This window comes from Hemitrygon akajei, chromosome 12, assembly GCF_048418815.1.
Source record: "Hemitrygon akajei chromosome 12, sHemAka1.3, whole genome shotgun sequence".
Classification (NCBI taxonomy): Eukaryota; Metazoa; Chordata; class Chondrichthyes; order Myliobatiformes; family Dasyatidae; genus Hemitrygon; species Hemitrygon akajei.
In genome coordinates, this window is record NC_133135.1 from 90,225,336 (window position 1) to 90,240,303 (window position 14,968).

General features: G+C 40.1%; 1 protein-coding gene across 6 annotated transcripts in view; it reads left to right on the forward strand.

Moving 5' to 3' along the window:
• Nucleotides 1-14,968, forward strand: part of ralgps2 (Ral GEF with PH domain and SH3 binding motif 2) — a 516,901-nt gene that overhangs the window by 377,529 nt on the left and 124,404 nt on the right. For all 6 annotated transcript variants that reach the window (XM_073063652.1, XM_073063657.1, XM_073063658.1 and 3 more), the window contains one exon: nt 1,251-1,318. In XM_073063652.1, coding sequence (XP_072919753.1) covers nt 1,251-1,318 — 68 coding nt within the window. The remainder of the gene's footprint in view (nt 1-1,250; nt 1,319-14,968) is intronic.

The following is a 14,968-nucleotide window of genomic DNA, read 5'->3' on the forward strand; positions in this document are numbered from 1 at the left end:
CAGTGCTAGCTGATTATTCTTGGATACTTAAGTGAGAAGCCTCAGACACTGACTACAAACAAAAATTGTTATTTAGTTATTTAAAAAATTACTTTTAGCTTAGCTGAACTTAACTGCAAGGTGCCAGCAACCTTATGCAGCTAAATGCATTATATTCAATAAAAGTTAATTTGTTGTCCAGTATATCATCATCTTCCAAAACCTGGGTCTCCATAACTCCATAATTGGACCCAAGTTCTTTACTTGGGAGACCACTATCATTAGAGGAATCTCATCTATCCCTCACTGAGAATTGATGCTCTCCGCTTGCTTCATGCTTAGCCCCTTTTCTACTCTCTCTATACTTAAGCACAGCTCCAAAGTGATCTACAAATTTGTAGATGACCCCACTGGAAGTTGGTGGACTGAGGATGGGTGAGAAATGATGGGCAGCTAGGGTCAAGTAGTGGAGGTGAACGGGGTGACGTTGGTGGATTGATAGATCCCTATCACCTTCCATTCCACCAATCGCCTCAGAATCCTTTCTCACCACTCTCTTTAACTTTATGCTTGCCTCTCCACCCTCAGTCCTAATGCAGGTTTTCGATTTGAAACATAGTGAAAGGTAGGTTTTTTACACAGAGAGTGGTAAGTATATGGAGGACTTATTATATGAGGGTAGGGTTAGGTTGATCTTGGAGTAGCTTAAAAGGTTAAAAGATCGGCACAACATCATAGGCTGAACAGCCTGTACTGTGCGGTATTATTCTATACTCTTATGTACTCCAAGCTTGCTGAATGATGCAATGTACTCTAATATCTACAAATATTTTTCATTTTTGTTATTCATTCAGGAAATGTGGGCTTTGCAGGTTATGCCAACATTTAATTGTCCATCTTTAAACACCCTTGAGAAGGTGGTGGTATCTGTCTTCTTGAACTGCTGCAGTCTTTGAGGTGTGGGTATGCCCACGATACTATTACAGAAAGAGTTCCAGAATTTTGATCGAATAATGATGAAGGAATGGCAGTACAGTATATTTCCAGGTCAACATGGTGCGTGATTTGGAGTCAATTTCTAGGTGGTGGTGTACCATGCTTCTGTTGCTCTTGTCCTAGCTGATAAAGTTTGTGGATTTGGAAGGAACTGTCATGGGGGGTAGACAGCTCTCCTATTACTGGCATGCAATTTATTACTACTTGCAACATCTTTACACCTTTTCCTTGGCTTTTTTCCCCACGATCTTACCTGTCACATCTTTCTCCAACAGATTGTCATTAAGAATTGAGCCTGGCACCAGTACATCACAGTCCACTGCATCAAGGGAAGATCTTGCTGGTAAATGAATTATACTTGTCCATTGTATTGCTTTTGGTTTCCTGAAGACATGAACAATAGGTAGCTAATTTTATTTCCTAAAGTTATTGACAATGTTACCAAAGTGTCACTGCCATATTCTATACAATGTGTCTGCAAATCAGATGCAATTCTAGTTATTTCTGGCAACTATTACATTTTCTTTAAAATTTCCTGTGAAGTAGTCACCTTCTATTTGGAGGTGATATCATATTTGGCTATTTTATGGCAATCAGGAAAGCAACAAAATATATCTTACATATTCATGACAATAACTACTCTTAAGAAGTGAGCATTAATTAATCACCTATGCAGAAAAGGAATATAACCTCATAGTGTGACTAACTTTTAAAAATTTGATTGCTATTTAGGGAATATACTATATATTCATATTCTCGAGGGAGTTATCTTTTTCAGTTCCAAATATATTTTTTCTTAGAAATGTGGAAATTATTATTAGTTATAAGTTTATGATTGTTCAAATTCAACAGTAAGTCTGACAAGTCTGATATAATTGCTTATTTTCTTTAAATCAATTATCAATTAACACAACAATTTTGTAATATATTTTCCATTAAAATTTGTAGTGTTGCAAGAATTAACTAGTCGATGCAAAATTGGTCTGTATAGAGACAGACATTACAGCTGCTGATCATTCTGCTTTGGTGATTATTGTTTATACGCATTGAGAAGGGCATCAGTGCATGAATTTTGTGCCACCTGAAGCAAGCAAATTAAACAGCTTGTGATGTCATTCTACACCCAACACTGATTTGATCCCGACATTGCTATATTGGATCTCAACTGATGTCATTTATTAGCCTTGCACAAATGAACACGTACCCATTGGAAGAACAATGTATACAATATTCCATTGCCTGATTTCTAGATTTTGACAGGAAAAGACAGAACATTTAACGTAAGAGTGCAGAACCAAGAAACCATGGTAAAAATACAAAATTGAAGGTTTTTGTGTGAATGTTTCTAGTATTTGTAACAAGATAGATAAATTAGTAGGGTAATTGGTAAATTGATACAATAAATAGGCATAAATTTGTGTGATCTTTTTGGTTTTACAGAAGATTGTGCTGGTAGGTGGTAAAAGCTTTGAGAATCAGGAGGTGAGCCACTCGTTATTGGAAACCCAGCACCTGACCTGTTCTTGTAGCCAGATTTTTTATGTGTTTAGTCCTTTTGAGTTTCTGGTAAATAGTGACCGCTAAAAATTAATGATGGCATACTTGGCTATGATGTAGCCTTTAAATGTTAAAGGTAGATTGTTAGATATTTATATTTCTCTGCCTAGTTCTTTAAAGCAGGCATGTTACTAGCCACTTATCGCTACATTAAGACATAGATTGCTTCATTTGCCAATGAGTTGCACATAGAATAAAACTTTATACATTTTCTAGAAAATATCCATATGGTATACTGAATTAATTGAAGGCTGATTTCAGGATCGCTTCAAAGATAGCTTATCCACTTAATGCTTTTCTACAGAACATCTTTGGAAATACCTTAATATTGTCTTTGGCACTCACATGCTGGGTCTAATTACAGATGTGTTTATGGTGATACCTCCTCCTGGCAGGTATTTAAATAAGTATGGCATGGTCACAGAGCTTTGCTGTGATCAAAGTAGGTATATACTGTTTTTAGGAGATGGATATTGACTTTGGGAAATGTAAAGTTATGCTCCTTTGTGGGAGGAAAGGAAAAGTGGAATATTGTTGTAGAATGCTGTAAAAGGTAATATGCATGAGAAAACAACGTTTGTACGATGGGGATTGGAGAACAAATGGAATGTTGGCTTTTATTGCAAAAGATTTGCAGTATAAAGGTCAAGAGGTTTTGCTACAAGGTAATGGTAATATCACTCAGTGTATCCTTATCTTATCCATATTTAAAGAGGATATAATTGCATTAATTTGTCATGTGAGTAAAGATTAAGTTTATACTTAATGTAATGGGGTTTATATGATCTAATTTCATTTATTATCTTTTTCTGTGCCGCCTTATTAAAAGGCATTTGAAAATCTAAGCAAGTTACATCCAATAGTTTCCCTGTACAGGCAGTCCCCGGGTTACATACGAGTTCTGTTCCCGAGTCCGTCTTTAAGTTGGATTTGTACGTATGTACAAGTACATCCGGTATTATTTAGCGTCAGTTTGTCAAACGTTTGTCTTAGTATACAGTATATATTTTACCTTTCTATGCATATAAAACACTTAAGAAATGTATGTATTCCAATAATTAAACCACTGCGTTGCTTAGTAATAATTGTAGCTTTCATCGGGGCAGGGCGTTTCACATGCTCCATTATTCTCACTTTATCCGTTATCCTTTAAAATTGATCCTATCATTGTCCGACTATAGCCTAACGCTTTTCCAATGGCAGATGGCATCTCACCTCTTTCCAAACGCTTTATTATTTCCACTTTATTTTCAATCGCGATCGCTTCCCGTCAATAGAACAGAAACACTGCGGGCGGCAGGTCCCGAGGTCCGCTGGGTCCTAAGGACCACCGCACTGAGACAGGCTAAATGAGACTGATGATACTATGATGGGGCTGTGCTGGGTTTGGGTGTTTGATCCTCCACAATATTCCGCGTGGGTATTTAAACTGGAGTTTGACCGTAAGTCGGACATTCGTAACTTGGGGACTACCTGTTGTTACGAATGTGAAGCAACTCTGAGGGGCCGAAGGGTACAAAGTCGGCCCCTCCTTTTTGAGAATCGCAAGATCGTTATTATTTCAGGTCTGAGACCCAGGAAATGAGAGAGAGACATCCAGAATACACAAGGTTTGGAATGTGTCCTGACATCAGCGGAACGGAACCACTGATAACCGCTATTGTCTCGTGGAGACGGAATTGTGTATTGAGTACTGTACTATTCATTGAAACCCCTCAGGGGACAACCAGAGTGGTCTGGTTGAGGGATTGCATCATCCCAACCTGATTGACATCTGAGACACCATGAGTAAGGATAAAAGAGGGGTCTGGGGAACAACCCCTTTAGACGTACCAGGAGAAATGCTAGAGATCCCGTGACAGCGTTTTATAGCGAAAGCCGGTGGGGGCTCGTGTGCGTCCTCCCTTTGCCTGGGGTAGCGCGCTCACCACAGAAGAACGGTTTAGCTAAAGGAGAGGCCACAATTGAACGGCCACGACAACGAGACACCTGATGGATCGAAATCATAAAGGTTGGAAAACCCCGTAGCGATAAATGTTCCCATTCTCTCTCTCTCTCTCTCTCTCTCTCTCTCTCTCTCTCCCTCTCCCTCTCCCTCTCCCTCTCCCTCTCCCTCTCCCTCTCCCTCTCCCTCTCCCTCTCCCTCTCCCTCTCCCTCTCCCTCTCCCTCTCCCTCTCCCTCTCCCTCTCCCTCCCCTCCCCTCCCCTCCCCTCTCCTCTCCTCTCCTCTCCAACAAAGTGCAACACAGCGACAACCAAAAGACGGCAGCTTGTGGAACTGCAGTGAACTTTATATTTCCATCGGACATTTCATTATCCCCTAGACAACGATAGAGCTTATTTCTTATTGATTATTATTATACCCGCACTTCTAGATTTAGTATTGACGACGTATATGATATGTATATTTGCATTGATATTATTTTTGTGTATTTTTACTAATAAATACTGTTAAAAATAGTATCATCAGACTTCAACGGACGTCTCCATCTTTGCTGGTAAGTGACCCAGTTACGGGGTTCGTAACAACGTGGGGCCTCGTCTCGAGATTTGATACCAAATTGGAGGGCCAGTAAATAGGGCTTTTAAGTCCAAACTTGGATCTGGTTGCGCGGGGTAACCAGACGGGAAACCAGCAAAGATGGACGTAGACAAATTTATAGAAAACCCGACTCAGCTAGAGGCTGCCACAAAGTCGGACTTGATAAATATTGCGAAAGGACTAAATCTCGCAGAGGTGAGGTTGTCGATGAAAAAGTGGGAGGTGCGGAGGGCCATAACTCGGTATTATATTGTGAAGAATGTGTTTTCGGCTGAGGTATTGGAAAATATCCCTGAAAAGGTACCAACTAGTGGGACGGCTCAGTTAGAGTTGGAGAAATTAAGGTTGGAACATGAAATTAAGTTAAAGCAGCTGGAAGCAGCTGAAAAAGAGGAGGAAAGAGCTGAAAAGCAGAGGGAGCATGAAATTAAGTTAAAACAGCTGGAAGAAGCTGAAAAAGAGAAGGAAAGGGCCGAAAAAGAGGAGAGAACCGAAAAGGAGAGGGAGTATGAGGAGAAGGAGAAACAGAGGCAACATGAGATGGACATGGAGAAGTTAAGGCAAGAGCGAAGAGCTCAAGGGCCAGACCAAGAGGAGAGATTTAATGTTAGTAGGGAGTTTAGGTTAGTACCTCCGTTCGAGGAGACGGATGTTGATAGTTACTTCTTGCATTTTGAAAAGGTGGCAGTGAGTCAGAAGTGGCCCAGAGATCAGTGGGTGGTGTTGTTACAAAGTGTATTAAAAGGGAAGGCACAACGGGCATATGCGGCGTTGTCCATGGAGGAGGAGGAGTCTGAGAATTATGAGAAAGTAAAAGAGGCCATTCTTCGGGCCTATGAATTGGTACCTGAGGCGTATAGACAAAAGTTCAGAAATTTAAAGAAAGGGTGGAATCAGACGTATGCAGAGTTTGCCTATGAGAAGGGTGTGCTCTTGGATCGCTGGTGTGCAGCAGAAATGGTGGAAGAAGATTTTCGGCGTTTAAGGGAGTTAATTCTGATTGAGGAATTTAAAGGTTGTGTTTCGGATGATATCCGGATGTATTTGAACGAGAAGCCGAATAAGTCCATATCCGAATTTGCTAGGTTCGGAATGAATATGCCCTAACCCACAAGACAAAGTTTTCCTCGAATAAAAGTTACCAAAAAGACCGTGGGAACGGTAGAGAAAGCCCGCCGGCTGAGGCAGAGATCCAGCCGGGAGCTAGTGGTAAAAATAAGGAGGAGGAAAGGCATGACGGCAGGACGGGTCCTGGCTTGACCTGTTTTAATTGTGGAAAGGTGGGTCATATTGCATCTAAGTGCCTTGCTCCGAGGAAGGAGACAGGAAAAGGGAAAGCAGCAGTCCCTACAGGATGTATTGTGGTGATCAGTAAATCGACGAGAAAGCCCCAGGTAGACAGAATACGAGAGGGGCCTGAGAAATTTATTTCAGAAGAAACCGTGTCTGTGAAAGAGGGAGACACACCAGTTCCAGTGCGGATCTGGAGAGACACTGGAGCTGAGCTGTCATTGATTCGCAGTAAGGTACTAGATTTTGGTCCGGAGACTGGAGAGGTGGCTTTGAGAGGCATAGGAAAAGGGACAGAAGCTGTACCTTTGCATAGGATCATTATAAATTGTGAGCTGGTATCTGGACCAGTTGAAATAGAGGTGCGATCAGAATTTCCGAGAACTGACGTAGACATCCATCTGGGTAACGATTTAGCTGGTGGTGAAGTTTGGTCGGCTATGGATCTGACGAGCCAGCCTGTAAGTGTTGAGGACCCGCCCCTAGATTCCGAGATCTATCCCGCATGCGCGACCACTCGCAGCATATCGAGAAAGACAGCTGAGAAGGAGACCAGAATCGATTTGGCTGAGACGTTTTTACCGACCCTGTACCGAGGGGTTAGAGGGTGATAAAACGGAGAATAGGGAGGTGAAAGAGAGTAAGGGAGAGGAGGTAGACCTACCCTTAGCCAGGAGAAAATTTATAGAGGCACGGAGTAAAAATGAGAAACAGATAAGGCTGTTAGAAGGTCCAGGGTTGGACATGGATGATCTGTCTGGTTTGACAGAACTGTTTGAAGAAGTTGAAAATTTTAAAGGTGTTCCCGATAATGAAATGAGGGCAGTCCTAGAGGAAAAGGATGCCATTACCTTGAAGAAGTCTGCTGGGTTGGCAGATGAGGTTGTTTCAGCCCGCAGGGTTGAGTTTACTCCGGAAGGGAGTTGCCCAGAGAGTAACTGGGAGGATCAGGGGAACTTAGAATTTGAAAAGGGGATGGGTATTGAAAGCCTGGAAGAGGCAGATGTCCCGTTTGAGTGTGTTCAAGATGTGGATGCACGTGGTACTGAACCTAGTAATGAAACCAGGAAAAGTCTGAGGTATTTGATTCAGTTAAAAAGGAATGCAGTCCTTGTGGGTCAGATGGACTTGGTTCAGTGAAGAAAGGGTTAACCTTGGTACTAGTGGGAAGTGAGAATTCCCAGTTGTGTGTGTTCGAAGGTGTGTTAAAAGTTAGTGAGGAGATAAAAGGTGGTGATGTGAATCTTCTTATTGAAGGAGAAGGGAAAAGTGTTGTTCCTAAATTGAATGAAGAAAATTTAAAGTCTGGATTGATGTCAGAAGCAGTAACTAGGCTGAAGGGACAATGGCTTGGTAACACGGTGCCTGCGAATCAATTACAGTTTGATTTGGAATGTAAAGGTGCCCCACGCGCTATTGTTATTCAAGAGTGTGCTGTGAAGAGGCAGAATTTGAAATGCTGTTTGGACAAAGAGGAATCGCTTGCAGCTATTGAACTGAAAACTAATAGAATGAAGGGTCCTGAAGATAAAACTAACGACTTACTTAAAAATAAAGAATTGTGTGGAAATTCAGCAAATGGGCTACGTTTGGAAAACATTGTTGATAAAATAACTCCTATGAAAGGAGCATGCAAAAGCCTATTCCACACTGGTGCGCAAGTTAACCACGTGGGAGTTAACTGGAAAAGGGGCGAGGGTTGACGGGATGCCACTTTAAATAACAGGATCTGGTTTTAAGGGATTTCGACAAAGCATGTAAGTAATAAAGACAGCCCCATGGAAGATTGACTGTTAAGTTTGAAAGTAACATAAAGATTAGTATTTGCATGAACTTTTGTAGTATACACGTAAGCTAAGATCACAACCCTTTAGTTTTGTTTGGCTGAAGAAAAAGAAAAAATAGGTGGTTATTAAATTGGAGTCTGATGCTACAAGAATATTAAGGTACAAAATATTAAAGGAAGACAATGTAATCGCTAACTGTTAGATGCTGAATTGAATGTATAACTGTATTACTCTGTAGTGAAAAAAAACCCTCTTTTGTATTGTGTTAGATTCTGAAATCCTGTAAGACTCTGTATTAATTAATTTTTACCTGTGGCAAAAATCCTAGAAGGAAGGGGGTGTTACGAATGTGAAGCAACTCTGAGGGGCCGAAGGGTACAAAGTCGCCCTCTCCTTTTTGAGAATCGCAAGATCGCTATTATTTCGGGTCTGAGACCCAGGAAATGAGAGAGAGACATCCAGAATACACAAGGTTTGGAATGTGTCCTGACATCAGCAGAACGGAACCACTGATAACCGCTATTGTCTCGTGGAGACGGAATTGTGTATTGAGTACTGTACTATTCATTGAAACCCCTCAGGGGACAACCAGAGTGGTCTGGTTGAGGGATTACATCATCCCAACCTGATTGACATCTGAGACCCCATGAGTAAGGATAAAAGAGGGGTCTGGGGAACAACCCCTTTAGACGTACCAGGAGAAATGCTAGAGATCCCGTGACAGCGTTTTATAGCGAAAGCTGGTGGGGGCTCGTGTGCGTCCTCCCTTTGCCTGGGGTAGCGCATGTTCCCATTCTCTCTCTCTCTCTCTCTCTCTCTCTCTCTCTCTCTCTCTCTCTCTCTCTCTCTCTCTCTCTCTCTCTCTCTCTCTCCCTCTCCCTCTCCCTCTCCCTCTCCCTCTCCCTCCTCCCTCTCCCTCTCCCTCTCCCTCTCCCTCTCCCTCTCCCTCTCCCTCTCCCCCTCTCTCTCTCTCTCTCTCTCTCTCCAACAAAGTGCAACACAGCGACAACCAAAAGACGGCAGCTTGTGGAACTGCAGTGAACTTTATATTTCCATCAGACAATTCATTATCCCCTAGACAACGATAGAGCTTATTTTTTATTGATTATTATTATACTCGCACTTTTAGATTTAGTATTGACGACGTATATGATCTGTATATTTGCATTGATTTTTTTTGTGTATTTTTACTAATAAATACTGTTAAAAATAGTATCATCAGACTTCAGCGAACGTCTCTATCTTTGCTGGTAAGTGACCCAGTTACGGGGTTCGTAACACTGTAATTGGTTTTGCTGGTGGCAAACTTAAAAAGTTGCAACAGATATATCTAATTTGGGTGTCTGTGTCTTTCATGAAAATTGACACAAAATATTTACTTAATGGCTCTACTTCTCAGTCTTTATGAGATCCAGATTAAACAGCTGATCTTTTCTTTAATGAAGAAAATGTTTTCAGTCTCTTTTCATTTCTTAGTCATTTGCTGAATTCTTTCATGCTTTTGATGTAATACTATTTTAACTCCTTTTGTAAGTCACTATTGCATTCTCCTCTAATTCCATCTACAAGTTTGCAAATGATATCACAGTGGTGGTCTAGATCTTGGATAACTGAGTCAGAGTACCAGAAAAAGACAGAGAGTGGTATTGTGACCACAACCTTTCCCTCAAAGTTAGTAAACATAAGAGCTGGTCTTTGATTTCAGGAAGGATGGCAGAGTCCCTAGTCCAAGTCCCTAGGAGTTAACATAGCCAATAGCTTTTCCTTGTCCAACCATATAGACAGACCAAGAAAGCTCACCAGCACCTCTACTTCTTCAGGAGGTTAAAGAAATTCAGCATGGCCCTATCAAGCTGTTACCAATTTTTATTGATACACCATAGAAAGCATCCCATCTGAATGCATAACAGCTTGGTATACAAGCTGCTCTGACAGCAGAGTTGTGGACATAGCTCAGCACATCATGGAAACCAGCCTCCCCTTCACAGACAAACACACAAAATGCTGGAGGAGCTCAGCAGGTCAGGCAGGAATAATGGTAAAGAGTAAATAGTCGATGTTTCGGGCCATGACCCTTTGTCAGTACTGGATAAAAAAGATGAGAAGTCAGAGTAAGAAGTTAGTACTTGTTGTCTCAGTAAAGTAGGCAAAATAATAAAAAACCCACTCAGATATTCTCCCTTCTCTCCTCTCCCATCAGGTAGAAGATACAAATGCCTAAAAGTATGTACCACCAGACGGTTTCTACAGTGATGTTTGAAGAATATTGTATGGTTACATTGTGCAATAAGATGGATGTCTAACCTTGCAATCTACCTCGTTATGATCTTCCAGCTATTGTTTATCTGTACTGCATTTTTTGTGTAGCTATTACACTTTATTCTGCACTGCTTACACTTATTCTACCTCAATGCACTGCATGATGATTTGATCTATATGAACAATATGCAAGACGATTTTTTACAATATCTCAGTACATATGCCGATAATAAACCAATTCTAATTCCCACCTTCCCTTTTTTGTGCCATATTGGGTACATGTTTGCAATAAATAATGTAGTAATTCTTCTTTGACAAATGTTGGCAGTTGCTTGTTTACTTTTCTACTATTTAATGTAGTTTCACAGTCAGCTATCTTGTGCATCATGCCTTTGCCATTTGCTTTATTTAGTTTTAAGGCCTTGTTTCAAGGTGAATTAAATCTTTCATTTTAAGATAAAATATTGTTTTATCATGATCATTCTTCCACAAAATACCCTTAAGTACTAGATTATTAATGAAACCCTGCTCATTTAATAATACTAAGGAAGTAGCCTGTTCCCTCATTTCTCAACAAAAAAAAACCTTCTCCATTCTGCAAATTAATCTTCCATTTGGTTACTGATAGTTTGGTTTTTGTGCATGATTATTGTACTACTTTCTACTGTAAGGTACAGAACCGTTGTGCCGGCAGTTTTGCTAATCGCTGCCAATTTGTTTGATGTATCTTTGATTTAATTTTAAAGTCTAAGTATTTGAGAGTGAAAACTTTACTGAAGTACGGAACCTGAAGGATAAAGTAAAGATGGCATGTTTTGAATTTCCTGATATATACCATATTGTTACGATACATGTCCGGCAACAATGAATATGGAATTCAGTTGGGGTTTTATAAACAAATTAACATTTATTAAACTCTGCTCAACAAAAATGGAAAATAAACAAAACGACTAACTTAACCAGAAGTTAACTGCTATACGGCAACTCTGGAACAGTTCTTAAAGTGGTAAATATGAACACAATCTTAAACGTGGTAAATACGAAAGTCCAAGTGATTTATACAGTCAGTTAGGAGAGACTTCCCTGAAATAACAAATTCCTCGACAATGTCATGTTACTGCTGATCCCAGCCAAAATATGCCTTGTCCGAAGGATTCATGACGAAGGAAATAAAAACGGCTTAAAGGAACTGACCTTTTCCTTGGCGAATGAACACTGCGCAACCCTTTCTACTCTTACAGGTTGGGGTTATCTCAGATGCAGGTCACTATTTCCTGAACGAAGATTCAATAAGGTCGATCCTGTAGTAAACCACTGACGACACCAACTTTACTTTATCCTTCAGGTTCCGTACTTCAGTAAAGTCTTCACTCTCCAATACTTAGACTTTAAAATTAAATCAAAGATACATCAAACAAACTGGCAGCGATTAGCAAAACTGCTGGCACAATGATTCTGTACCTTACAGTAGAAAGTAAAACTCCACTTTAAAACGAAACTGCGTCATGAGACCAAATACGCAGCATAACGGAGTAACTGACGAATTAAACGACGATTCAACACAAAAATCCTCCTGCGTCACAACAGACTTTCCCGTTTTATACCTGTTGGAACCTGTCATCACGTGACCTCACACTGGCAGAAGTTACATTACCCCACCATCACAAGACCATTACATTACGCTCACCAGATGCTCAATTACATCATGGTCATAAGACAGTCACAAGATACCCACGGGGTATGTAACAATATTGCCTCTGTTGTTTGTAAACCTGCAGTCAGTTTCCATTAATATCTTTTGCCCCTTGTTGTTTCTATACTTCACCAAATTCATTTTGCATATTTAGTTTCTGTGCTATGATCCTTTCTCTCTACTGCCTTTATACCATTGTATTTTTACATCAGGGCTTATTTTGGAATTTGCCTAGTTCTTTCAAAAGTTAACTATTCTGGAATATTTACTTCTCAGCCTCGGTGATTATTCTTAGCATTAACCAAAATTATTTATGAGGATATTGCTGGAACTTGAGGGACTGAGTTATGGAGTGGTTAAAGAAGTGGGAGGTTAGGAGAATGAGGTGTGATCTTATAAAGGTGTTTAAAATCATGAGGAGCATTGATAAGGTGAATGTGTACTTTTTCCCATGATTGGGAAATCAAGATCTAGATGGTATAGGTTAAGGTGAGGGAAAAGAGATGTAATGGGAACCGGCAACTTTTTCACCCAGAGAGTGGTCAGCGCTTGGAATGAGCTACCAGAGGAAATGTTTGAGGCAGGTACATTAACAACATTCAGGTACGTGGATAGGAAAGGTTAAGAGGTACATGTGCAGATGTAAATAGTTTGGGTGGGAATCTTGTCGGCAGGGATGAACTGGACCTGGTGGCTTGTTTCTGTGCTCTATGACTCGATGACTAAGTTAAGCCTAATTACTGGAAGGGTAGAGTCACTTTCAGCAACAGGATGAATGTTAACAACTGCCAGTCAACCACTTTGGCCCTGAAAAATCAATAGTCCAATTTTAAAGTTTTATCATTTCAAATTTATATTATTCAGGGTGATTTTTAACATGCCAGACTTTAGATGTGATTATTATTATGCTGTGCAGATTCTGCCATCTTCAAAGCAATCCTACCACCAAATGTACCTTTACTTCCCATCTTTCTCCACTTTCCATGGGGATCATATCCTCCACAATTCCCTTGTCCATTCGTTCCCTCCCCACTAATCTCCCTGCAAGCAACTAAATGCTAAATCCATTCACCTCCTTCCTCACCTCCCTTCAGAGCCCAAATAGTCCTTTCAGGTGAGGCAGTACTTCACCTGCGAATCTGCTGGGTCATCTATTTCCTCCTGTGCATTGGTGACACCCATTTTAAAATTGGGGGACCGCTTTGTCAAACACCTCTGCTCCATTTGCCAAAAGTGGAACTTACTGATAGCCAAACATTTTAATTACCATTCCCATTCCTGTTTGACATGTTGGGCCATGGCCTTCTCTTGTGCCACGATGAGGCTACTTTCAGAGTGGATGAGCAAGACCTTATATTCTCTCTGGGTAGCTTCCAACCTGATAGCATGAATATCGATTTCTCCTTACAGTAAAAAAGAATTCTCTCTCCTCCTCTCTTCTATTCCCGCTCTGAACTCATACTTTTTCTCATCTGCCTATCACCTCCCTCTGGGTTCCCTCTTCCTTCCCTTTTTCCTATGGACAACTCTCCTCTCCTATTAGATTCCTTCCTCTCCAGCCTTTTACCTTTCCTACCCACCTGGCTTCACTTATCACCTACTAGCTATCTCCTTCTGCTCCCCCCACATTTTCAAGATGGCATCTTCCCCTTCCTTTCCAGTCCTGAAGAAGGGTCTCGGCCTGAAACATTGACTGTTTATTCATTCCCATAAATAGTACCTGACTTACTGAGTTTCTCTGTGTGTGTTGCTTTAGATATTCAGCATCTGCAGACTTTATAGTGTTTATCATTATGCTGTCTTCGTTGCTATCTAGTAATTTCATGATTCTTTCTTTCCCTCTTATTCCTTTTTATGCTTGATTTGAAATTAAAGACTGGTGCCCTTGTGTCTTAAACAGTGCACCAGAAAATTCTTCTCTGTATATTTTATTTATCTTTTAATCCTTTTTGGTAGTTCTGAAGGAGGTACTCTGATAGTTGCCTGTTTGTCCAAAGAGAAAATTGAGTGAAACATACAGCAACAAGAAAATTTGTTTTGAACTGAGTATTTTCGATCCTAAAATAAGCTTAGTTTGTGTGCTCTTAGGTGGTATAAATGTTTGTTCTGAGGTGTTTTCTTAGTCTATTTGAGTAATGTGTCTCCTGATTTATTTTCTTTAATCTTTATAATGCATCTACATGTGCATTTTCAAAGCTGCTCCATTCAAAAGCTATAAGACAATAAGACATTAATCCATAATGCAAATATCTGGCAATACGTGATGTCAGACTTACTGTTACAAGTATTATTGCTCCAAAGCTATTTGGAAGATACACAAGATTATGATGAATAACAGAGTCTGCAGTAACTTCTTTATTTTCTTGAGTTTGAGGCTTGGGAGACATCACAGAAGCATGTTTTCAGCCAATAACACATGAACTAAAATGAAAACTCTGTCAGGTATATAGTCTTTCTTGACATTTAGCAATATATTTTTTAAAGTGCACAGTATATAGTTTGCTGAATAGAGTAAAATGCAGAAACAGAAATAGAAATGCATTAAAAAGCATGTTAAATAGCAAAAAGCAAAAGTAATTTTTTTTGTTGTTTAAACACTGGGAAAAATATTGAAATTGACAATGTCTATATCTGTCTTCACAAGAGGAGGTACAAATATACTATAAATAATGGAAAAGCAAAGTTTTAAATTAACCTAAGAACTGAAAAATAAAAGACATAAATTAGGAGCTGGAGTAGACTGACTAACCTGTGTTTCAATATAATCATGGCTGATTTACCCTTGGCCTCCATTGCTCCATATATTTTTCCAAACACCATCTCGGCGATGTCTTTGTTAATAAAGTATATATATTTTTTGTATAG